The sequence below is a fragment of the Rhincodon typus genome, chromosome 4 (assembly GCF_021869965.1).
Source record: "Rhincodon typus isolate 14 chromosome 4, sRhiTyp1.1, whole genome shotgun sequence".
In the NCBI taxonomy this organism is placed as follows: Eukaryota; Metazoa; Chordata; class Chondrichthyes; order Orectolobiformes; family Rhincodontidae; genus Rhincodon; species Rhincodon typus.
This window is the reverse complement of record NC_063335.1, coordinates 82,829,430-82,853,685: the sequence shown is the minus strand read 5'-3', so window position 1 is coordinate 82,853,685 and position 24,256 is coordinate 82,829,430. Positions and strand designations below refer to the sequence as shown.

General features: G+C 39.4%; 1 protein-coding gene across 1 annotated transcript in view; it reads left to right on the top strand.

The window, feature by feature from the left end:
- The window catches only part of pip4p2 (phosphatidylinositol-4,5-bisphosphate 4-phosphatase 2), a 65,316-nt gene that overhangs the window by 11,465 nt on the left and 29,595 nt on the right, over positions 1 to 24,256 (top strand). The window contains exons 2-3 of the mRNA XM_048596384.1: positions 12,452 to 12,600; positions 20,504 to 20,610. Of these exons, the coding sequence (XP_048452341.1) occupies positions 12,452 to 12,600; positions 20,504 to 20,610 (256 nt within the window). The remainder of the gene's footprint in view (positions 1 to 12,451; positions 12,601 to 20,503; positions 20,611 to 24,256) is intronic.

Genomic DNA, 24,256 nt, shown 5'->3' with positions numbered 1-24,256 from the left:
AACATTTTGGGTCAACTGACCCTTCCTCAAACTTTCCTTGGGTCACTCGACCCAAAATGTTAATTCTGATTTCTCTCCACAGATGCTGCCAGACTTGCTGAGCTTTTGCAGCCACTTCTATTTTTGTTTGATTTACAGCATCCACATTTCTTTTGGTTTTTAGTCAGAAAAGTTTATACCTGGACTCTATCTAGCCAACAATTAGACTGTCTGGTGTTTAACATTGGCAGACAGGATGGTCAGCTGTCGGTAAGTCTAAGATTGAAAACTGAACATTAACCAGCAAGTGAGTTGGAGCAAACTTTGGAGATGGCTAATGAAAGTTGAAAGTGTTGAGGTATGGTTACCACTGCTATTGTTGAATGCAAAACCTACGATCATTAGAAGAATGAAATCATAGCCCTGCGTTGATTCTTTGCTAATGAAGAAATAAGATATGACCTTGTCTCTTTCACAACTATACCAGGAAGCAACATAACTTCAGAATTGGAGATTGAGGAACAGCTTATGGCTGATGGTTTGGACAGAGTACCAATCTGCATTGATGAGATTTGTCAAAAAGGTGATTTCATAACAGTTTATGGCCACATTTTTAGCATGGTCAGATTTTAGCAAATTTGGAAAGAGTGAAGAAAGTTCCATGGAAGAGTACTTAATTGAATTCAGTTGATTTTTCCAGTGTATGGAAGACCGCAGAAATGATATTTGGATGTTCCTCAAGCTGCTGGCACTTGAGCTTTTACACATGTCAAAATATCGTAGTTAGAGATACTTCTAGTTTTGGTATGAGTTGTATTTGCAGATAAGTGCACACTGCTAGAACAAATGTCGGAAGCACTAAATGAATTATCCTTGGAAAACATTCCTCTCTAGCGGTAGTGCAAATGGAGCAATTGACCATATGACTGAAAATGGAGGGCACGTTTTTAACAGGCTAAATATAGGTTATAGCTGACAATATCAAAGAAGAATTTTAACTAAGAGAAATGAGGACAATTTTGAGAAACAAGAAAAATGTGTGACTTAGAATAGAAGAGTGAACCCCAAAAATGCATAGATGTAGTCAATTCAAAGTACCACTCTACCACAAACTGTACCAGATAGTAGAATGAATATTTTGAAACTAAACACACAACAGAAGATGGAGATGCATATCAAAGAGAGGGCAGTGTATTGATCACAAGAAGTTTCAGTCCAGTGAAGAACATGTTGGTGGCAGAATCTCTTTGTGCAGCGTTAGATAGCGGATACATGTCTACAGTGTGTGGAATGGACGACCTGAAATTATATCCAGACAGTGAGTAATAAGGATTGAAACAAAGTGCAGCTGTCAAATTTTGCAAACATTTCAGATTTGTACATGATACCACTAAAATCTTCAAAAGGTGTAGTAATTCTTCATAAACCACTTGATTAGGAGCAATATAGTATCCAGTGAAAGACTTGCTATTAAGTTGGATAACAATGGGAAAAAAAAAAGTGCAGATAAAATTGGATATGAAAAATGACACAGCTTTGTATTTGGACAATCTGAATGTACTGATGCAGTTTTCCACACCGTTGGGTAGATGCCAGTGTTGTAGATGTTCTGGAATGGCTTGGCCAGGGACAGGGCAAGAACCAGAATGAAGAACTGAAAACCATTGCTAGGAGGTGGGTAACAACAGAGAGAGAGAGAGAGAGAGAAAAGCTCAACAAGGTCAAGAAGCATTCTGCAACAGGAATATCACCAGAAACATAAGCTCGTGTGATTGGGAAGTCTGTAGTGGCTACAGAAAATTAGAAAACAAATTAATAAACATTTCCAAACAACAATTGCAAAGTGGAGAAGAGATTGAGGGTACACAGGTGCCAGATAGGGGACAGTCAACCTATCTCACAGATGGATATGCATGGTAAAAAATATGTTTCCTGCTGGGACTTTAGGCTAAGGCCAGGCTAGTAGCGCAAAATTTTGAAGAAACATTGGGAGATCAAGATATTAGTAAGTTTACCTAGGTAGGAAAAGTCATTTTGAAGATGTTCTTGGCTTTGTGAGCAACAAATACTTGGATGTAACTAAATTAATATTAAGCTTCATTTGGGCAGGAGAATCCCCTCAAAAGTGAAGCACTTCATGTGGTTTCTGATGGAAGGTCATTTTGTCTAACATTTGTCGTACATAGACTTCTCGGTGTTTCCAGCCATTTCTGTTTTTATTTCCAATTTCCGGCAGCTGCAGGATTTTGCTTTTTAGTGAAGCTGGTTTTGGCACTCATTATTACGACAATCACTTGTGAATTTGTGTACTAAAGCTTTTCAATTTCATCTTCATGTTGATATGGGTAGTACAGAAAAGGCTCCTGCAGTAGGAACTGCCTCACTTCTTCGTATCCAATATTTGCTATCCAACCTTTTAACATCATTGCTCTCCAATCCCTTTAAATTCAGCTACCTTGAAGGATTTTATGTCCGCAGATCAGAACAATGGCATGTGTTTTATGGGGCAGTCAGCAATTTAATTTGTATGAGGCCTGATGTTGAAATAGCTCAGGGCCTTACAGCAGCCTATTTGGTCAGATGAAAGCAACTAAGTAATCCACCCATTTAAGGCAATATATGAAAATGTACTACTTTTGCTGATTTCTCTTATCTGAATTGACTTTAGTATTGATATAGAATTGATTTCAGGCAAACAAGATGTATGTTAAACATCACTGTTTATGTTGTGCCTTTAACGTGCATCAAAAGGGACTTGAGGCATAATGAGACAAATATGGGCATTCAGCCAAAGAGGGAGATAATGGTCTTGTCTGAAAAAAAATAGGCTATAGAACGCAAAGTGGGACAGGGAGATGGTGAGGTGGAGAGATTTAGGGAGGGGATTTCAGTGCTCTGTTCTCCTACAGCAGTGCCAGTCTTGATAGGAGCATGAGTTGACTAATAACCACTATCACAATATTGTAGCCCTAACTGGCAAACCACATTCCTTTTGAGATTTCCTTCCTGTTATTGAACACTGAAATTGACTTGTAGGTCAACCATTGAATTCTGGTAAGAAGCTTGTAAATGGTATTGTCACAAAGGTGAATCTATTGACTTGAACATTACTGGATATCAACTTGAAGTATATTAACAGCTGCTCTTAGCATGTGTATTATATAAACATCCCATATGTCAATGACTGTTCTATAAAAAGTTATTGCAGTGGTTCTAAGGCCGTCATCATCAAATCTTGCTCAAATTGCTAGAGATTCAGTTGCAGTCACGTAACCTTTTACCTGCTTGTGTTCACTCCCTCCACCCCTTTCTACAAACTTAATCATTTTTTTTGTTCTGAAGCTTCCTTAATTGTTCCTTTGATAAATTATATTTGAGAAGCCTAAAACACTTCCATTGTCCACTTGTATGTCTTGTCAAGTGCTTAAGTCAGTTAATGATTTGGTAACCAGAACTGCTGGCTTTATTCCATATGGGATCCAACAAAGTCTGATGACAATTGTCATCTTTTATCTGTCCCCTGTTTTAAGTTAGCCTCTGCTGGAAATTATAATTAGAACATTTTCTCTATCAGTAATTCTGTATCGTTGTTGTGCTAAAAGTATGAAAAATATTCCTTTCTTTTTGCAGCTATCCATATTGCATAGTATTTGCTATCTGTTGACTTAGTTCCCTGCTTGTCAATAAGGTTAGTTTCTGGTGATGGCTACAGAAATTAAAGATCTTTATCCAAGATTTAGTTTTGAATTTATCAAGGTACTTGGAGTTAATATCCAGAAGTCATAACCCAGCTTAATTTGAACAACTAATTTGACTGGGCCAGATGGCTCAAGGAAAATGCAAGCTCATAATCGTGGTAAAAATATTTTATAATATTTCTTCAAATGTGTTCTTTAACAATTTAAATCGAAACAACTCTTATATTCACTTTATTCTGGTCTCTTTTGAATGTAAATTTCAGGCTGTAGTTTTTTCCAATTAGTCTGAAGTCTATAAGGAGATATAGACAAGCAAAATACCTTCTGCAGATCGTGGCATAGGGAAAGGATCTCTCCTATGTGAATATTATTTGTGCAATAATAGTGATTACACCTCAAGTAATCGTTTTTTTGGTTGTAAAGTGCTTTTGGATATGCTGAAGACATGAGTTGTTATACTATGAGCGAAGAACCCTGTATGTAAGCTATTGAAACCTCAGCCATAATCTAATGTACTGTGTATATCAAGACTATTGAAGATCATGAGCGATATGAAGCCAGAAGCTGAAATGAGTTGTCTTTTTAACCCCTGCATGTGCTATGAAATTATCCAGGTTAGGTGAGTAAATGTCCCTTAGGCCTCAAAGATGTTGCAAGCTAAAAAAGGTAGTGTAATATAATTAGTGCAGTCCTTCCCAATGTGACCCCATTGTGGTTCTCAAAAGTGCTGAGTCCAGACTTGGGAAAGCAGTGTATGGAGGAATTTCTGAGAGACAGCAGAGAAGGGAATGGCTGTGACAGTTGTGTTGCGGGGGTGGTGGTGGTGGTGTAGTAATACCTGAGGGAGGAGAGGGTTAAGGGGAGGATGTGAGAGCAACAGTGGGAAAACTGAGATAACAAGGTGTAGAGCTGGATGAACACAGCAGGCCGATCTGAGGAAGGCTGACGTTTCGGGCCTAGACCCTTCATCAGAAATGGGGGAGGGGAAGGGGGTTCTGAAATAAATAGGGAGAGAGGGGAAAGGCGAGGAGAAGATGGATGGAGAAGATAGGTGTAGAGGAAACAAACAGGTCAAAGAGGCGGGGATGGAGCCAGTAAAGGTGAGTGTAGGTGGGGAGGAGATAGGTCAGTCCAGGAAGGACGGACAGGTCAAGGGGGTGGGATAAAGTTAGTAGGTAGGAAATGGGGGTGTGGCTTGATGTGGGAGGAGGGGATAGGTGGGAGGAAGAACAGGTTAGGGAGGCGGGGACGAGCTGGGCTGGTTTTGGGATGCGGTAGGGGGAGGGGAGATTTTGAAGCTTGTGAAATCCACATTGATACCATTGGGCTGCAGGGTTCCCAAGTGGAATATGAGTTGCTGTTCCTGCCACCTTCGGGTGGCATCGTTGTGGCACTGCAGGAGGCCCAGGATGGACATGTCGTCTGCGGAGTGGGAGGGGGAGTTGAAATGGTTTGCGACTGGGAGGTGCAGTTGTTTAATGCGAACCGAGTGTAGGTGTTCTGCAAAGCGGTCCCCAAGCCTCCGCTTGGTTTCCCCGATGTACAGGAGGCCACAATGGGTACAGTGGATACAGTATACCACATTGGCAGATGTGCAGGTGAACATCTGCTTGATGTGGAAAGTCTTCTTGGGGCCTGGGATGGGGGTGAGTGAGGAGGTATGGGGGCAGGTGTAGCACTTCCTGCGGTTGCAGGGAAAAGTGCCGGGTGTGGTGGGGCTGGAGGGGAGTGTGGAGCGGACAAGGGAGTCACAGAGAGAGTGGTCCCTCCGGAAAGCAGATAAGGGTGGAGAGGGAAAGATGTCTTTGGTGGTGGGGTCGGATTGCAGATGGCGGAAGTGTCGGAGGATGATGCGTTGGATCCAGAGGTTGGTGGGGTGGTACGTGAGGATGAGGAGGATTTTTTTTTTTGGTTGTTACTGTGGGGACGGGGTGTGAGGGATGAGTCGCGGGAAATGCAGGAGACACGGTTGAGGGTGTCCACTTAGATTTTAGGTTTTGAGATTAGCATTCAGGCCTGCAACTTCAGGCACTTTGGCCGTGTCCAAGAGCTGACATTTAAAAGGCCTTCTATCTATTGGCATTTGGTTGGAGCTTCATAGTAGCCATTGCTGCCTCTGAGCTTGTGTTCGAAACATGATTGGCTGCCAACCCTACTGGAGGTTGCAACCGACTGTTTAGGAAGCCCAGCATTTCTGCATATTATCCAACTGACACTTGGGCAGCATGATGGAAGTGCTGCATTTCCACTGCTGCTGTTTTGTTTGGATGAGGTTTTAAACTGAAGTCCTGTAGGCCTGTTCAGATTAAAATACCCTGTGCCAAAACTGCCTGAACAGCTTAAATTTTTTTCTTGCATTATGTTGGATAGAAGAACCTGTGTCCGATCTGTAATAGTTGAACATCTCGCTTGTAGTGTGACTCAGGAAAGGATGCCCTTTGACATTGTCGACTGTAGCTACACTTTCATGCCTTATTGTTTCAGTCCTCTGATTTTGTACTAAACATGCAACTTGTACCTTGCTAATTTGGGTATCTTTTGGGAGGAGCCTTCAGGTTCAGTAGACTCAGTGTAACATCTGTCATTGCACCAAATGTTGGGAGGTCAAAGAAGGCAATGTGGAAGCAAATGTTGGGGATTTACATTTGCTAAATAAATAAAACTATGTGTGATCCGTTCCATGCTAATAAGGCTGACTTTTTAGTTCAAAAGAGTACATCAGAAAGAACATCAGACATACTTTAAAATGAGGCAGAAGTCTGTTGAAACTACGTCACAATGTTAACTTTATGCTGAATGCCAAAAGCATCAGGTTTTTCTGCACAGCTTGAGGTCTCACAGCCACTAGGTTAAAGTTTTCCAGCTGTACCTCCCTATCTTCCGGTTTTACATGCTGATGGATAATCAGGCAATTAATGAGAAGAACTAGTTTGATAAACTTTCAAATTCTGAAATTTGGGGAACAGATATGGGTGCAGTGTTTGTAAATAATGAAAAATGTTAAATAGTTGGTGCTTCTCCTGAGATTCTTACCATAATAAGTGCCAGTGTTCGGTCAGATCTATTTGTTTATTATAACAAGAAGTGACTGAATGTACTGGGCAGTTAAAGGATATGGATCTTAATCATATCCTGATTGCAACAATCACCAATTATCTTTTGATGTTCTGTTTAGGTACCACTGAATTATTCTGTCCTAGGTTTAACTGGATAGCCTTAGCCTAGATCTTAACATGAGCTAAAGTCAAAAGGAGAAAGGTATGCCACCAAAGAATCCTAGGTCTTTGGCCAAAGAAAAACTTTACAGTGACTAAAATCATGCCTGACACAAGGAAGCTGATTGCCTTCCAACCGTTACAATCTTTGAAACACCAGGATTCCTTGCCAACCAACATTCTGGCCTGTGGCTCACCTGTTGGAAAGGCCTGACCAGTATTAATCCCTTGGATAAAGAGACTGAATGTATGAAAGCTAATTTTGCCAATAACACCAAGATTAGGAGGAACGTAAGTTGTCAGGAGGATATAAAGTGGGTACAAAGGGATACAGATAGGTGGTGATTGAGGGAAAAATTTGACAGAAGGAATATGATGTGGGAAAATGTGAACTTGTCCACTTTGACAGGAAGATAGGAAAACAGTCTACTATTTAGATGGGGAGAGACTGCAGAACGGGAAGTGATTCTGCTGGTACAGCACGTGGTGAGGAAGGTGAATGGAACATTGGCATTATTGCAAGGGGAAAGGAATATAGAAGTTCAGACATTTTGCTTTAGCTGAAGCTGGTGAGACCACATCTGGTTTACTATGTACAGCTTTGGTTTCCTTAAGCAAGGATGTAATTGCATTTAGGAACACTTCAGAGAAAGCTCATACCATTCACTCCTGGGTTGAATGGCTTACCTTAGAAAGAAAAATCGAACAGATTAGACCTGCATTCATTCTAGTTTAGAAGGATCAGAGGTGATTCTCTTGAAACATAGAAAATCCTGAGTGATTTCAGTAAATTTTAATGGGATCACCTCTCATCATTCTAAACTTCAGAGAACACATGCCCAGCTTGTCCAACCTCTCTCCATACGGTAAACCTGTCATCCTGGGAACAAGTCTGGTGAATCTTGGTTGTAGTCCCTTTATGGCTTTAAAATCTTTGCTGAGATAAGGAATCCAAAACTGCTGTCAGTACTCCTGGCGAGGTCCAATTCCTGTAGCTGCTGTATACTGAAGCAAGACTTCACCACTCCCATTCTCTCTTCCTCTTGCAATAAAGGCTAACATTCCGCTACTTTTTCTACTAGCTGCTAAACCCATGCACTAGTCTTCAGTCATTGACAAGGGTATTTATGTCCTTTTGTACATATACACTTTCCAACCACTCTCCAGTTAAGTAATGCTCTACATATGTCTTTCCTACCAGAATGGATAACCTCACATTTTTCCACATTTTATTTTATTTCTCCTGTTCTTGCCCAATCACTTAACCTGTTCATGGCTTTCTCAAAATACTTTGCACCTTCCTCACAGATCACATTTATTGCTTAGTTTTGTATCATCCACAAATTTGGAAAAATTTAATTTAATCCCTATGTCCAAATCATTGTGTACAGTGTGAGCGGCTCGTAGTGGGTACTCCACTAATCGCAGCCTGTCAATGCAAGAATTACCCACCTGTTCATACTGTACACAATGCTGGAGGCCATGTAATAAATCTAATTTAAAGACTCTTCATTGCCTGTGTACACTCATGTTTCTACTGTATTTCCCCATTCCAGCTCAGCCAATTTGTGCCTTATACCTTCATAATTTTCCTCATTCAAATTTAACACCCCTGCTTTAGATTGAGCCATGTCGCTTTCAGACATAATGTGGTGTTCTATCACATTGTGGCCACTCATCCCTAAAGATTCTTTTACAAGTTTATTAATAGTCTTTGTTCATTACCTAATACTAGATTTTAAAATAGCTTGTCCTGTAGTCAGCTCATCACCACCCTGCTCGAGAAAACCATCCCAAAGTCACTCTTAAAACCACCACAGCTTTAGTGCTCATTTAGTTTCCAGTCTGTGCAGTTTTGGAGTCACCATGATAACTGTCATGCACATGGTGTATGTTTCTATCATCTTCTGATGTCTACTGTGCCTCTCACTACCACTCTTGTTTGGTGGCTTATACATAACTCCAAGCTATTCCTGCTGTCCCTTACTGCTGCTTAGCTCCACCTGAACAAATTGCACACGTTGTTGTTCCAATCTGAGACCCTCCCTTGCTAATACACTGATCCCATCTGTTATCATTAGTGTAACTCCACTTCCCTTTCTTGTCCGTCCTCCTTAAATGTTGAATATTCACTTCCCAGGCCTGGCCACCACGTAGCTATGTTTCTGTGAAGGCAGTTGTATCATAACCACTCAACTCTGGTGACTTTGATCATTCATTTTGTTGCGAATGCTGTGAACATTCGGATAAAGTACACTCAACTTTGTCCTTTTCCCATTTCCTCCTTCTGTCCCTCCTACAATGTGGTTAGATTTGCAATTATACTGAACCTTGGTGAGGCTGCAGTTAGAGTAATGTGGGTAGATATTTTTTCTTAGCTAAGAAAAAATATACTTGCTATAGAGGGAGTGCCGCAAAGGTTTGCCAAGCTAATTCCTGGATGGAGGGATTGTCAAATGAGGAAAGATTAAATTGACTGTGTCTATATTCTGTGGAGTTTAGAAGAATGAGTGTATATTCAAATATACAACATTCTTAGAGTGATTGGCTGAGTAGAAGCAGGAAGGGTATTTTCCTAGTTAGCTCGTCTAGAACAAGGAAATAATATCAAGAACTGTGGATGCTTGAAGTCTAAAATTTAAAAGCAGAAATTGCTATTAAAAACTCGGTATATCTGGCAGCATCTGTGGATAGAAAGCAGAGTTAATGTTTCAGGCTCATTGACCCTCCTTCAGAACTGGGTTATCAAGGGGCGATGACTCAGAATAAGAGAGTGGCCATTTTTGAACCGAGGCAAAGAGGAATTTCTTCAGTATCTATGAATCTTTGCAGTTCTCTGCCCGAGGGGGCTGTGTCAGCTCAGTCATTGAGCATATTCAAGATTTCTAAATACTAAAAATATCAAGAAATACACAAAATGGTGCTGAAGTAGATGATCAGTCATGATCACGTCGAATGGTGGAGCAAGCTCGAAGGACTGTGTAACTTACTGCTTCTACTTCTGATGTTCTTCTATTCCTTCACTGTTAGCGAATCCAAATCCTGGAACTTCTGAAAATGCTAATGGCATTTTGGGTCTTCCTGCAGAAAATGAACTGCAATGGTTTGTGAAGGCAGCTCACCATCACCTTCTTGAGGGCAGTTTGGCACAAGGACCCCTGGCCTTGCTGGTGATGCTAACATCACATGAAAGAAAATAGAGTGCTCTAGTTTTCTCAAACATTAGTGATCATTACACTTTAAGAAAGGAAAGCACTTGTCATTCTGAACTAGCTTTTGCAGATTATCTATCTAATATTTAGCTGTACTTCCTGTACTGTAAGTAGTAGTCCTGTGGTCAGATATGGAATGCTGCTTATTGCTCTAACCCTTAATTACCTTCGTACGCTCTTGTCTAGCTCTTAACCAAATTACTGTAACCAATACCGGACACATTAAACTGACAATCAGCGGTTTTAACAAAGTAAAGAAAGAAAGATATTATAAATATATTTTTTAGAAAAAAGACCAACGGACCCTGAAGATCAAGAAGAAAGTGAGAGTTCAGATGGCATTCATGAGCTTTCTGTTTTGCAGGTTATCTGAACCAATCTCCTGACATCCTTGTCTCTTTGGAAGGCAATTAAATTTATATAACGATTAATGTGAAATGCATTCTCAAACCTTAGTTTGCATAAATAGCACAACCTCCTTCAAGGTTCCTTTTGTTCTGATGGAAACCAACCAATTACAGATATCCTTTTCATCACCTTGCTTTTACACTTCTTTCTTTATGTTAAAGACTGTGCTGTGAAATAAATTATTTGGGACAGTCCATCCTGATTTGGCTATGTGCTGAAAAGACTTCTAGTGCACATGAACCATGGATTTTATAATTTGTGTCTATGAAAGCATCATACTTGACAAAATTAGTCTTCAGGTTCTTAATTTTCCAGCTTCATACTTATAGGCACTTAATTTAAACCCATTTGGCAAGATGTTATCAAATGCAAATTAAATTTATCCTTTAAGTCACCTAGTTGCTATTACCTTGTTCCTGAATATCCTTGGGCTTAAACTGAAAAAGTCTGCAAACTAGTCATGCTGTATCATTGTTTATCGCAAAGTTCTTATGCTTAGTGTCAGAAATCCTTTACTCATCAGTTATAGGGCCAACGATGGCAAGAGGGCAGATCCCAAATGGAAACGTGCACAAAAATTCTAGGTTTCATAGTCTCAAAATAAACATGGCATAGGACAGGAAGGAGGTCCTAATACCAAGGCATACCACATTGGACTAGAGATTTGTAGGTACTCCAAGTTTTTCCATTTAAAATTTCAATACCCTGTTCTCTTTTCCCCCCCAACTGCTAGTGTTAGAGTTTACCTATCTCTCGAATCTGGTTTTTGAGTTTTACATTTTGTTTTATGGCAATACTTTGTTTCATTGGATTTTTTTTTCCTAGCATTTTGGGTCCCTCATCTATGTGCAGTCTTTCAGCCTTCTGCATATACATACTCTCAGTATTCTGTCTGGCACACTTCTCCTTTTTGTAAGGTTCATACTCTCAATTTGCCCTAAGTGATCTCGCAAGAAATTGATTTGTCAGTTAAAGTTGAAGTATTGACATTGTTTGTTGAATCAAATTTATAGGTATCTTAAAATTGAGGACGTATAAGCAAATGCTACTGATAAAGTGCTGTCTTCTATCATTGTCGCCTCAAATCTTAGTGAACATAAACACAATGTTTCTTTTCTGATAACTTTGCAATCTAACAATATTTCAGTCTTCACAATGTGCATCTTACTGACTTTTATTATTATGATGCAAGTCAGAAAGTATGAGACAGAAATTGCTGGAAAATCTCAGCACATCTGGCAGCGTCTGTGGATAATAATCAGAGTTAACGCTTCCTGTCCAGTGAACCTTGTTAATAACTGATGGTAGCTAGGAAAAGGGTGGTTTTTATACAGAAGATGGAGTGGGATGGGAGAGTAAATGATAGATGGAGATAGAACCCACAGAGAGAGAGAAACTGTTGGACAGATAAAGGAGTAGTTAAAGGTCAGTCTGGGGAGATGAATAGCTGCTAATGGTTTTTTTTTTGGTCAGAAAATTTGCATGTCTCTTTGCTGTTCCAGCAATCAAAAAAAATTCTTCACAGAAATAATTTCACACAAAAAGTCTCCTTATGGGAAAATAGTCATATGGCAAGGGCACTGGCAGACTGCCTGTGGTTTGGGGTTGGGTGGGTTGAGGTTTGGGTTTGTGGGGTGAGAGGTGAGTCTGATGTTATTCTCAACAGCGTCCGCAAATACACTTTTGAGAAAATGACAAAATGATGTCATGAGGAGCATGAACTTCAATCCCTAGCTCAAGAATGCAAAATCCAACTGCACTGCAACGTTGTTATCCCAACGCTTGATCAGCCCAGGGATCAAACATAGTGCCATTTCTTACCTGGTGCAACAATTTATTAACATTCATCCACTGATCCATTTTGTGAGCCTGTAATTGCTGTGTTAAGTTATATTTATTTTGAAGCTTTGTAAATGTTTGCGGTTGGTTTTCTTCACAGGAGAGCTCCCGCCTCCTTACAGCCCAGTGGCTAGTCCTGATGTTGGAGGAGTGCCAGTAATAAACTGTCGTGTGTGCCAATCCCTGATTAATCTGGAGGGCAAGCTCCACCAGCATGTTGTTAAATGCACCATTTGTAATGAAGCCACGGTAAGAATATCTAAATATTATACAAGTCAATGACTAACAGGTAGCACATTATAAAGTGTAGCTTCCCTTGAATATGTATAGTTCTTCCTTTTTATAAATGTACTGAAATTATTTTTTTCTGTACAACACGAAAAATTTTGTTTTTGTGAATTTTGATTTAATAGAATGGGATATGGACATGTAAAGAAATATAGGACATGTTGACTTTCTCGATTTTAACATTTTTGTTTTAGTAATATTGAGTAAATTGGTGCTGAAAGAATGCTGTAGATTCAACAGCACTAAAATTCTCTGTACCCACGTTTTCCCGTTGATTTTCTAAGGCCTGTCATTAAATCTATAAGAAACATTAATACTCGTAGTCTGATCAATCCATCATTTCCCATGTTTGGATCCTGTAACTACAAATCAGTATTCAAGGTTGCAGTGTTTTTGTGTACAAAAAAATTGTTGCTTCAGTTCCTTGAGATTCATGCTGAAATGTATCCACAGTTTATTTCTGCACGTCCACTCTTTTAGAAAAAAGATGTTCTGGATGCAAGATGGATACAGACAAAAAAAAATCAAGGTGTTTTATTTGCTGTTTATTTTATGCATTTCGGTCAAAGGCATGTCTTCAGTTTGGAATGTGTGGGTTAGGAAGTGGCAAAGAATTGCGTGGATGTATCAAAGTATCACCACATAAACATTTTCTCTTGTCAGTTCCCATCTTGTTTGAACTTGTACAAAATTTGACAGCTAAATCCAAAAGTAATTCGTGATGCAACTCTAGTGTCCTTGTAAGATCATGTCCACCAGCAAGCTTTTTGATATTAGGATAAGTGTATTGATATTTAATTGTTCAATTTTTTTGATTTGTGATTGTTTTACGAAGTCAACACAAGTAAGAGAATACTGTAAATGGAGCAATAATTTCATCAGTTACAAACTGAGTTTAAATTGTACTTATGCTACTTGTAAAAAATACATGCTAACACATTTTCTGTAGATGTCCACAGCCTCTTCCCCTCCCTATCATTAGTTTCTTTAAATTTATTTTTGAATCTTACTGATTTATTCGAGGGAGTAACATTTGAAGTTGCCCAATTTTAGTGTTCTGAGTTTCAGGAAGGAATAGAGATTAGTGTGTCCAAGCTTGTTCATGCCATTCATTTAGGTGGTCTAGTATGTAATGTAGGTAGGAACAGAAAGTTGCAAATTACTTTGGATGTAAGAAAGATGTGTCTGAGTATTTTCTAACTCGGGATGATAGAAACTGTGAAGAATGGAGAGATTTAAAGGGATCTATACAGATCTAGGAGACTAGAACAAAAAGTGGGAAGTTGCTAATGAACTGCTGTTCTTTATTTCTAGGGGACTGCAATGCATAAGGAGTAGAAGTTGTACTGTAATGACCTAATGCTTTAGTTGACTAGCATCTGATTTGCTGCTTTGTTTCTAGGCAGTGCATCTTAGGAAGGATATATTTGTTTTGCAGCGGGTGCAGTGTAGGTTTTTGTTTAACGATACATCAATACAGATGTGTTTTAATGTTTTAAATTGAGACCAGGATGCACAGACAAATCTTGCATTCTGTTGAGTGAAGAAGATTGAGAAGTTTAAGATAATTACAGTATTTGATAGTGCAGATAAACTATTGCATCTGATGAGGATGTGCAGAACAAGAGGGTAAACCCTAAAATTACCGTTAGACAATTGAACTGAAGCCCCTTTAAATGCAAGGGCAATCGAAATCTCATTAGCAGATCAAAGCTGTTGGAATATTTCCAGGTTGTCAGTTGCAGTAGTCATATTCTCACTGCTGAGTTGGAAGATCATGGATCAAACACTACACCAGAACCTGAGTACATCACATAAATTAACACTTGAATTGAGTACTGAAAAAATGCCACACCTCATGTTGAAATGGATGTTAAACTGATGCACAGCCAACTCTTAAAACAATGTAAAAGATTTAATGATGTTATTTGAAGATATGCTTGAGTGTTCACGCAGTATCCAGATCAATATCCTCCTTTATTTATACACTGAATGTGGACGTCTCTGTCAAAGTCAGAATTTATTGCTGGTCCCGAATTGGTCTTGAGGTGGTGGTGGTGAGCTGTATTCTTGAACCGCTGCAGTTCATATTGGGTAGGTATATCCAAAGTGAAGTAAGGGAGGGAGTTATCAAATTTTGATCCAGCGAATGTTAAAGGACAATGATATAGTTCCCAATCAGAATGATGACTGACATGGAGGGGCTTGCAGCTGGTGGTGTTCCCATCTATCTACTGCACCTTGTCCTCATCGGTAGTAGAGGTTGTGGATTTAGAAGGTGCTATTGAAGGAGCTGTGGTGATTTAACTTTTAACAAAACATTAAAACTGATTTTATATCTTAGTTAATCTCATTGCAGTTTGAGGACCTGCTCTTCACAAATAGGTTGCTGCATTCCCAATGTTATAAAAGTACCTATTATTTCCCAAGTGCATCATCTGAAGGTGCTATGTAATTGCAGACTTGTTCTTCTTTTCTTGTTTGTTTTTAAAAGACAAAGAAAGCATTCTAAAATACTGCACATATAGTGAATCACTTCGAAAACCAGTCCATTTTCTTAATGACCGAGCAGCTGTTTTGCGCACTGGAGGAATGGCCAATTAGTCTATATTTGGTGGTGTTTGAGGGAATTATGTTCATGGCTGTTTTTGAATGGTGTAACTTGACCATGATCCATCTCAGTAACTGGAGTGGGAGGCAGTGGTATAATAATGGTCGCACTCTCAGTGAGTTAGTAGTAATCTAGACCCTCGGGCTAATTCCCCGGGGACCTGGATTCAAATCCCACCAAAGTATTTGGTTAAATCTGAATTCGGCACCAATCTGGATAATGTAACCACTACTGATTGTTGCAAAAAACCATCTGGTTCACTCGTTCTTTTCTGCTGTCTTTATCTGGTCTGTCATAGATGCAACTCCAAATTCAGGAATGTGGTGAATTCTCAAATGCCATCTGAATAGCTTGCTAAATCATTTCAGTTGTGTCCGTCACTACCAAGTCTAACAAAACCAGTGAATCTGGACGGACCATCTGGCAAATCGAGGCACTGGAAATAACAATGGTAAACTCAGACTTGTTGACCCTGCTAAGCCTTCCTTGCGAACATTGCCAACTTTCATCAAAATTGGGCGATCCGTCCTACAGTCTAGTCCAATAATAGCTTGACATGGTTTGTAAGGTATGATTCCATGAATATCACTATGTCCTAGACATCACCATTGTAAACCTTGAACAAGTCCTGACTCACGATTAAAACAGATGCACCAGAGAAGGCTACACAGTGGTGTGCAGTTGGGAGGGGATTGCATAGGGAGTCCTCAATGTTGACTCCAAACATCATGAAGTCTCATGGTACCAGGTTGAACATGGGCAAGGAAACCTGATTACTGTCCAGTTCTGAAGAAGAGTTGTATTGGACTCGATGTTAATTCTAGTTCTCTCTTCACAGATGCTGACAGATCTATTGAGTCTCCCTAGCACTTTGTTTTTATTTCAGATCCCCAGCATCTATACTATTTTGTTTTTATTTGAGCTCCAGCCAATTTGATATCACACTGGTTTGCGTAGGAATAAGGTAGAACATTTCTGATCTCGAGGAGTGAAGACCAATATCCACAGGTCTCTTTGTAGCCTTCATAACAATGTTTATCTTAGTAATGTAACATTTACCCGATTGATATTATGGAATAACCTGTATCTTGCCCAATGTTTCAGTTGGTGCCAGTAAACTGTGGGCCGAAGGGCTTGTTCCTGTGCTGTACTGTTCTGTGTTCTTCTATATGTGAACCTCGAGCTGCCAGTGGTAGCTGTCCTATAACCGAATTTGATAGTGAGTTTGGGAAGTTTTCTTGCCCAAAGTAACTGGATGTCATTATTTTTTGAGTCATTCAAAGCTATCATGCAGCTGTCACACAGGAAATTAGGAAGGTAAATGGTATGTTGGTCTTCATCGCAAGGGGTTTTGAGTATAGGAGTAAGGATGTCTTGCTACAGTTGAATAGACCCTAGCAGAGATTGCACCTTCAGTATGGTGCATAGTTGTGGTCTCCTCATCGAAAGAAGCATATTTGCCTTAGAGACTGCAGCAGAGTTTTACCAGGCTAACTCCTGAAATAGCAGAATGTCTCATGAAGAAAGAATGAGGAACTGTCCGGTCCGTCGTCTCCTAGCTTTCCAAACAGTGAGATTTTATCTCTTTGAAACGTAGAGAATTGTTGCAGGGCAGGACAGATGGATGCAGTTAAGGTGTTTCCCAGTCAGTATAGAACCAAGGGTCTCAATTGCAGAATAAAGGTGGCCATTTAAGACTAAAATAGGGAGGAATTTCTTCACTCGGTGTGGTGACTCTGGAATATTGTACCTCCAAGAGATGTACATTCTGAAACAATTGTGCCCATATGTTAGAAAATCTGGATAACTTGGGCTGATAAATGGCAAGTAACATTTTCACCACATCAGTGCCAGGCAATGCCCATCTTCAATATGAAAGAATCTAAACTGTTACACCTTGCTGTTCAATGAATCCTCCCCACTCAAAATCTTGGTCGTGAAGATTGGCCAGAAGCAAACTAGATCAGCAAATAAGTGCAGCCTACAAGAACCAGTCAGAGGACAGAAATTCAACAGTGAGGAACTCTCCTCCTTTCTCCCCAAAGCTTGTCTACATGTACGTACAAAGCACAAATCGGGGATTTGAGGGCACACTTTTCATTTGCCTGGGTGAGTGCAACCCTGACAACACTTGAGAAGCTTGACACAATCCAGGACTATCCTGCTTGTCACATCCACTACTTTTCATATTTGAATCCTTCTCCACCGATGCCCAATGACAGTACTTACAAGATGCACTGCAGTAATTCAGCATGGCATCTCAGATCACCATCTAAGTTTGTGTTCTGTATCGTACAGGGCAAAGGTTGCAGGTACATGTAAACACTACCACCTGTAAATTCCCCTCTAATCCACAAACCATCCTGACTTGGAAATGTATTGCTGTCGCTGGGTCAAATCCCTCTTGCAGAATCTGTGGTGAGCTTTCACCACAGGGATTGAAGCAGTACATCTCAGCACCACCTCAAAGGCAGTTAGGTATGGGCAATAAAAGCTGGTGATACCCACATCCTATGAATTTTAAAAAGTACAGTATAAGTTTGTACTCCGTGCTTTCCTGTGCTTTTTCAAGTCGAGGTTGCATGCAACTTATTTCTTCAGAAATCTACACCATTAATCACTCAAAGTTGTCAGCTTATTCATGTATTAATTCTCTATTGGTTTCTTGAACCTGAGCTGTGATGTAGAAAATAGTCAAGTTACTAGGTATTTAATTACCTGCCTTGGACATGAGGGCAATAGATTTACATAGTTTGTTAGTGTTGTATGGAATAATTAAATTTAATCTTCTAAATTGTTGCATTTTCTCAACATTTGTACTTTAAAGCTACCAAAGTAATTGGCATTAATTAATCGGCATAATCTGCAGTTAGGATGCGAGAATACAAACACTGTTGGTTTGGGTGTTCACCATCTATGCTTGTCTTTCTGTTTAGAAAAAAAACTTGCAGAGTTATTTCCTGTGGCAGCTACTTGTAGTCACAGAGGTCTATGTTACAGAGAAAGGGCCTTCAGTTTGTTGAGCCTGTGTTGGACAAAACAATCGATTTGGTGTACAGGTCCATAGATCTCTGAAGGTGTTAGCACAGGTAGTCCGGATGGTGAGGAAGGCATACGGGATGCTTGCCTTCATTAGCTGGAGCGTAGAATATAAAAGAAAGGAAGTCTTTTTACAACTTTATAAATCATTGGTGAGGCCACAGATGGAATAGTGTCCAGTGCTGGACACTACATTATAGGGTCTTGCTGTTCATCATATGTTGCCTTGCCTTGTTTGTCCTATGCAGGTAAATGGGATTTCGTCGAAGACAAAAATGAGAATATCGACTTTGCAACTCAGACTTATCAAGATTGACTTCAGTTTGCCATTGCCATCAGCCCATCTACACCATTCTATATTCTAAAGCCATATTCCTCACTATTTGCCATCCGACTAACATTTCTATCATCTGGAAACTTAACTGATCAATTCTCCTACATTCAAGTCTAAATCATTTTCTAAAGTTTAAATATACCACAAACAGCAAGGGTCTCAGCACCAATCCCTACAGAGCCCCACTGAACACAGGCTTCTAGTCACAAAAACACCCCTTGACAATCGCGCTCTTTTTCCTGCCATTCAGCCAATTCTGGATCCAATTTGTCAATTTTTTTTTTTTGGATCCCATGGACTCTTACTTTTGCTATCAGTCTCCCACGTGGGACCTTATCAAAACTCTTGCTGAATTCCCCATAGACTACATCAAATGCATTGCCCTCATCAACACACTTGGTTACCTCTTTGAAAAATTCATTCAGGTTAGTCCGACATGACCTCCCCTTAACAAAACTGTGCTGACTGTTCTTGATTAATCCCTGCCTTTCCATGCCCCTTGGACTTGCTTCCAATAATTTCCCCACCAATAAGGTTAGACTGACCAGCCAGTAGTTTTCTGCTTTATCTCTTGCTCCCTTCTTGAATAACACTTCAATATTGACTGTCGTCCAGTGATCTGATAGCTTTGTGGCCAGGAGGAATTTAAAATGATTGTCAATGCTCCTGCTATTTCCTCCCTTGCCTCACTCAACAGTGTAGTCCTGTTGCAGTTCTCAGTTGATCAGTTATTCTTAAATCATTTTGTATGGATAGCAGAAAATATATTTGAGCAAAGTATTATATTCAGTTGAAAGGCAGGATCATGGAAGGAAACATTTCTTTTTGTAATCCTGGCTGGTTTGAGTCACTTCTTGAATGTTTTTGAATAATTTAGACACACTCAGTCTGCAATTAGCAGGATGTGACTTATGATGTCATATGAGGGTCTGCTGAGGCCTCCCTATATATTTATTAATGAGTAACGTGAGGGAATAGAAAACCACAAATTTGTCAATGACGCAAAGGCAGTAGTGTACGTAATGTTTATGAAGGCATAAAGTTACAGGGAGAGATCACTAAGTTAAGTGAACAGCAAAACTGTGGTAAATGGATTTCATTGTAGACAAATATGAAATATTGACTTTGCATATTCAAAACGTAAACCGAAGCACTTTCTAAATAGAAACAACAGAGATTCAAAAGTACTTGGGATCCAAGTATTTAGTTCATTAAAATGCCAGGAAAGGGTACAGAAGGGAACACAAAAAGCTAATGGAAGTTGGCCTTGATATCAAGAGGACTACAAAGAAGAGGACTGGAAGTCCTGTTTGGAATTCAAAGGTATGGGATGATTTGATCAAAGTTTAAAATGTTAAGAGAACAGTTAGTTAGAAACTTTGTGAGTTGGGAAGATAAGGAAAAAGGCCATAGTCTGTTTAAAACAGACCTTTCAGGAGTGAAATGCTTGTACACGGTAATTAAAAATGTGGGACACTCTTCTGCACAGAAGTATTTGATGCTAGATTGACTATAAATTTAAAATCTAGATTTCTAGTTAACCATTAACCACAGTCATTTAGGGATACAACGCAAAGGTAACCAAAATCAAATTATGTCTCACACTAAATAATGGATAAAAAGTTTGTGTGTTCCTAAGGAAATGACCTACACAATGTTTAGATTGCCAGTATTTCCATAGGAATAACTATTTATAACTTTCAGGACTCTGACAAATTATGTATTTTACATTTTGTGCAACATTACTTCAACTTAAACCAGCCTTGTAAAATTCATAATTTGTGTTTTAAGATATTTGTGGAAGATACCTGTAAATAAGAATTGTTTTTTTTTCTCCTTTGGAAAGTACGTCTTTTAATTAAATGGTGTTTGTTTTTCAGCCAATCAAAAATCCTCCATCAGGGAAGAAGTATGTACGATGTCCTTGCAATTGTCTCCTTATTTGCAAGGACACATCGCGACGCATTGGGTGTCCAAGGCCTAACTGGTTGGTATGAACTTGCTGCATTTTAGTTTTAGGAATTTAATTCTATCGTTGGAGCTTGATGAACTCTTCAGTAATCCATTTTGACAGCCTATAGCTTAGACCAAAGGTCATTGTCACTTCTAGTTATGCATCTCTCTGAGATTCCACCTATTTTTTGGTCAAGTTCTGACATGGAGAATACATGAGAAAATTTCCAGCGCAGGTATTAGAATATGCAGATATCATCCGATGAAATTACTGGCACTTGCTGCTGTCGATGATCTTTAAAATGGTCATTGTTTCACTATCTTGTACTGATATAATAGTACCATATTTCAAAATGTGCTTTACAGAAAATGTCTTTTTGCCAGAAAGAGCTGTTAAAAGGTATGCTAGCTGAGATATTTCAACTAACTAATTAATCTGGAATACTTATGGAGCTTTAATTAAGCATTTGAAAATGGCAGAGGAATTTCACGTAAGTGTTCTGGGGAAGGCAGTGAGCAGAAACTAACCTTGTATTTAATTATTCTTTCGTGGTGTGTGAGTATTGCCCACAAGCCCAACATTTGTTCATCATTGCAAATTGCACTGGAGAAAGTGTTGAATCAACTTGCTGAGCCACTGAAGTCCATTTGGTGTGTACTGTTAGGAAGAGAGAGCAAGGATTTTGACCCAGTGACGGAACAGCAATAAAGTTCTAAGTCAGGATGGTGTGTTGCTAACATACAAACATGCGAATCAGTAGCGGGCATAGGCCTTTTAACCCTTCCAGCCTCCTCCTCCATCTGCATGGCTGATCTGTCTGTAATCTTAAATTCGCATTCCAGCCTTTTTTGATGACTTTATACTCTCTTGGGTTAGCAATAATCTGTCTACCTTTTGTCTTAAAAATATTCAAGAACTCAGTTTCCACCAAGCCTTTAGTTCCAAAGACTCAATAGCCTCAGAGAAAAAAAAATTGCTCAATCTCTATTTTAGTGACTCTAGTGCTAGATTCTTGATTAAGAGGAAATCGGGCATAGAAATTGGGGTTGTAGGGTAAATTATAGGTGGTAATGTTCCTATGAACCTGATGCCCTCGTCCTTCCAGGTAGTAGAGGTTGCAGTGTTGGATGGTGCTCTTTAAGGATCCATGATGAGTGTTGCAGTGCATTTTGTGTATGTTACACATTGCTGTTGACTGTGAGCAGTGGAGGGAGGGAATGCTCAAGATGATCTATATGGCGTAGATCAAGTGAGCAACTTATTTTCTGCACTATGTTAAGCATTCTGCATGTTGTTAGAGCCATACTCATTCAGTTAAGGGGAGAGTAATTTATCATATTTGCAACTTGTGCCTTTTTGATGGTGCGTAGGTTTTGAGGAGTTATGCAGGAAGTTACTGTGGAATCTCTAGCTTTTGATTTTGTTGTTGAAGTTGCAGTATTTGTGTGACAAGTCTAGTTAATTCTCTGGTCAAAGATAAGCCCAGGATGTTAACTGTAAGGGATTCAACATTGGTTTTATGTCAAGGCAAGATCAGCTCAAGTTCCTCCTTTTGGTCACTGTTGCAAACATTGTCCTGTCATAGACACTTCAGACCATGAAGATTAGTGAGGACGAGGTTAACTAACTAGGTGCTTTTCCCATATGTTGGTTCTTTTGCAACTAAGCACGGATCCAGTCTGACAGTCCCATGTTTTTTGTGACCTAGTCAGTAGCAGGATTACTGAGCTACTCTTGGTGATGCAAATTGATGTCACTGATATTCTACCTCCGAAAGCAATAGTGGACACATTGATAATCATCTTCCAACATGTTATAGATTATGGAATGGTTCCAGCAAATTGAAAGGTATAAAATCTTAATAATACTTCAGAAGGGATGGAGAGATAAAACTGCGAATTACAGACAGTCATACAGCACGGAAATAGTCTCTTTGGTCCAAACATCCCAAACTTGACTAGTCCCACCTGCCTGCTCCTGGCCCATATCCTTCCAGGCCATTCCTATTCATGTACTTATCTAAATATCTTTTAATTGTTATAATTGTGCTCACATCCGCCACTTCCTCAGGAAGTTCATTGAACACATGAACCACCCTCTATGTTAAAAAAAAAGAAAAAAAAAAATTTGCCCCTCATGTCTTTGAGTCCCATTCCCCTCAGCGTAAAAATGTGCCTCCCTAGTCTTGAAATGCCCCATCCTCTAGAAAAGAAAGCTACTATTAACTCTATTTATACCTCTAATTATTTTATAAACTTTTATCAGGCTGCCTATTTACATCAGTAGCTGGGAAAATGGCAGGATGTAATAAATGGACACTTGGAAAATAATGATCTGATTTGACATTAGTCAAAATGTATGCAAAAATCAGTGTTTGTTGAACCAATTGGAATTTTTTTTAGGGTGTTACAAACCGAATCGATTAAAGTAAAATTGGTGGGTGTAGTCAGGATTTTCAGGAGACTTTTGATAAAGTTCTCCACATTATAGAAGGTAATATACTGGCATAGATTAAAGATCAGTTCACAAGCAGAAGACCGAGAAGGAAGAAGTGGGTTTTTCTCAGGTTGTCAAGCTTCTTATGGGGTGCCACTATGATCAGTACTCTGGTTTTAACCTTCACAATGTATATCAGAGATATGGATATCAGGACCAGATGTACTACTACCAGCTTGCTAGGTGGGAATGTGTATTGTGAAGAGAAGATGCAAAATGGCTAAAAGAGGATTTGCACAGACTTAATAACTGGGCAGAGATATAATGTGTAGAAATGAGATTACCTATTATGGTAGGAGGAAAAGATATATATGTTATTTCTTAAATGATAAGAAATTAGAAAGCCAAGATATAAGTTGCTGAAGGCTAACCTACAGGCACAGTTAGGAACGCTAGTCGTATGTTTAGCCTTTGTCATACAGCAGTAGAGAAATCTTGCTTCGGTTGTATAGAAGCATGGGTAGACTGCACCTGGAGTATTGTGCAGTTTTCCTCGTTTTATCTTAGGAAGCATATTATTGTCACGGGAGAAGTGTAATGAGGGATCACCAGACTTGTTCCTGGGCTGTCGGGACTGTCCTCCGAACAGAGATTAGGAAGTTGCGCCTGTGTTCTGTAGAGTTTTGAAGAATGAGAGACAATTTCATTGAAACCTACAAAACACTTAATGATAGATAGATAGACAGTGTAGATGCAGGTAATAATTTTTCCTTAGTCAGGAGCCTAGAATCAAGGGGCAAAAAGTAAGGGGGAGGCCGTTTTAGACCAGTATGATGTGACCTCTTTTATTCAGAGTCCTGTGGCAGCTGAGACTTTGAGTATGTTTAAGATGGAGATTGACTGACTGATTTCTAAATACTAATGACATCAAGGGATTTGGGGATAGAGTGGGGAAAACGGTAATGAAGTGGATAATCATGATCATGTTGAATGGTGCAGCAAACTTGAGGGGCTAAGTGGTCTTCTCCTATGTTCCTTGTTCTTTGCCGACATTCCACGAGATGCCAGTATTCCACAGAAGGCACTGCAGCTGATTCTGTACCTATTACTAATGCAAAAGAGATGATTTCAAGTAAAAGTACAAATCATGAGCTGGAAAAAGTGTTCAATTATTAATATAATGTTAGCAATCAACTTAGACAGTTTGTTTATTATTGAACTGAATGATATCAGTTTGGGGTTT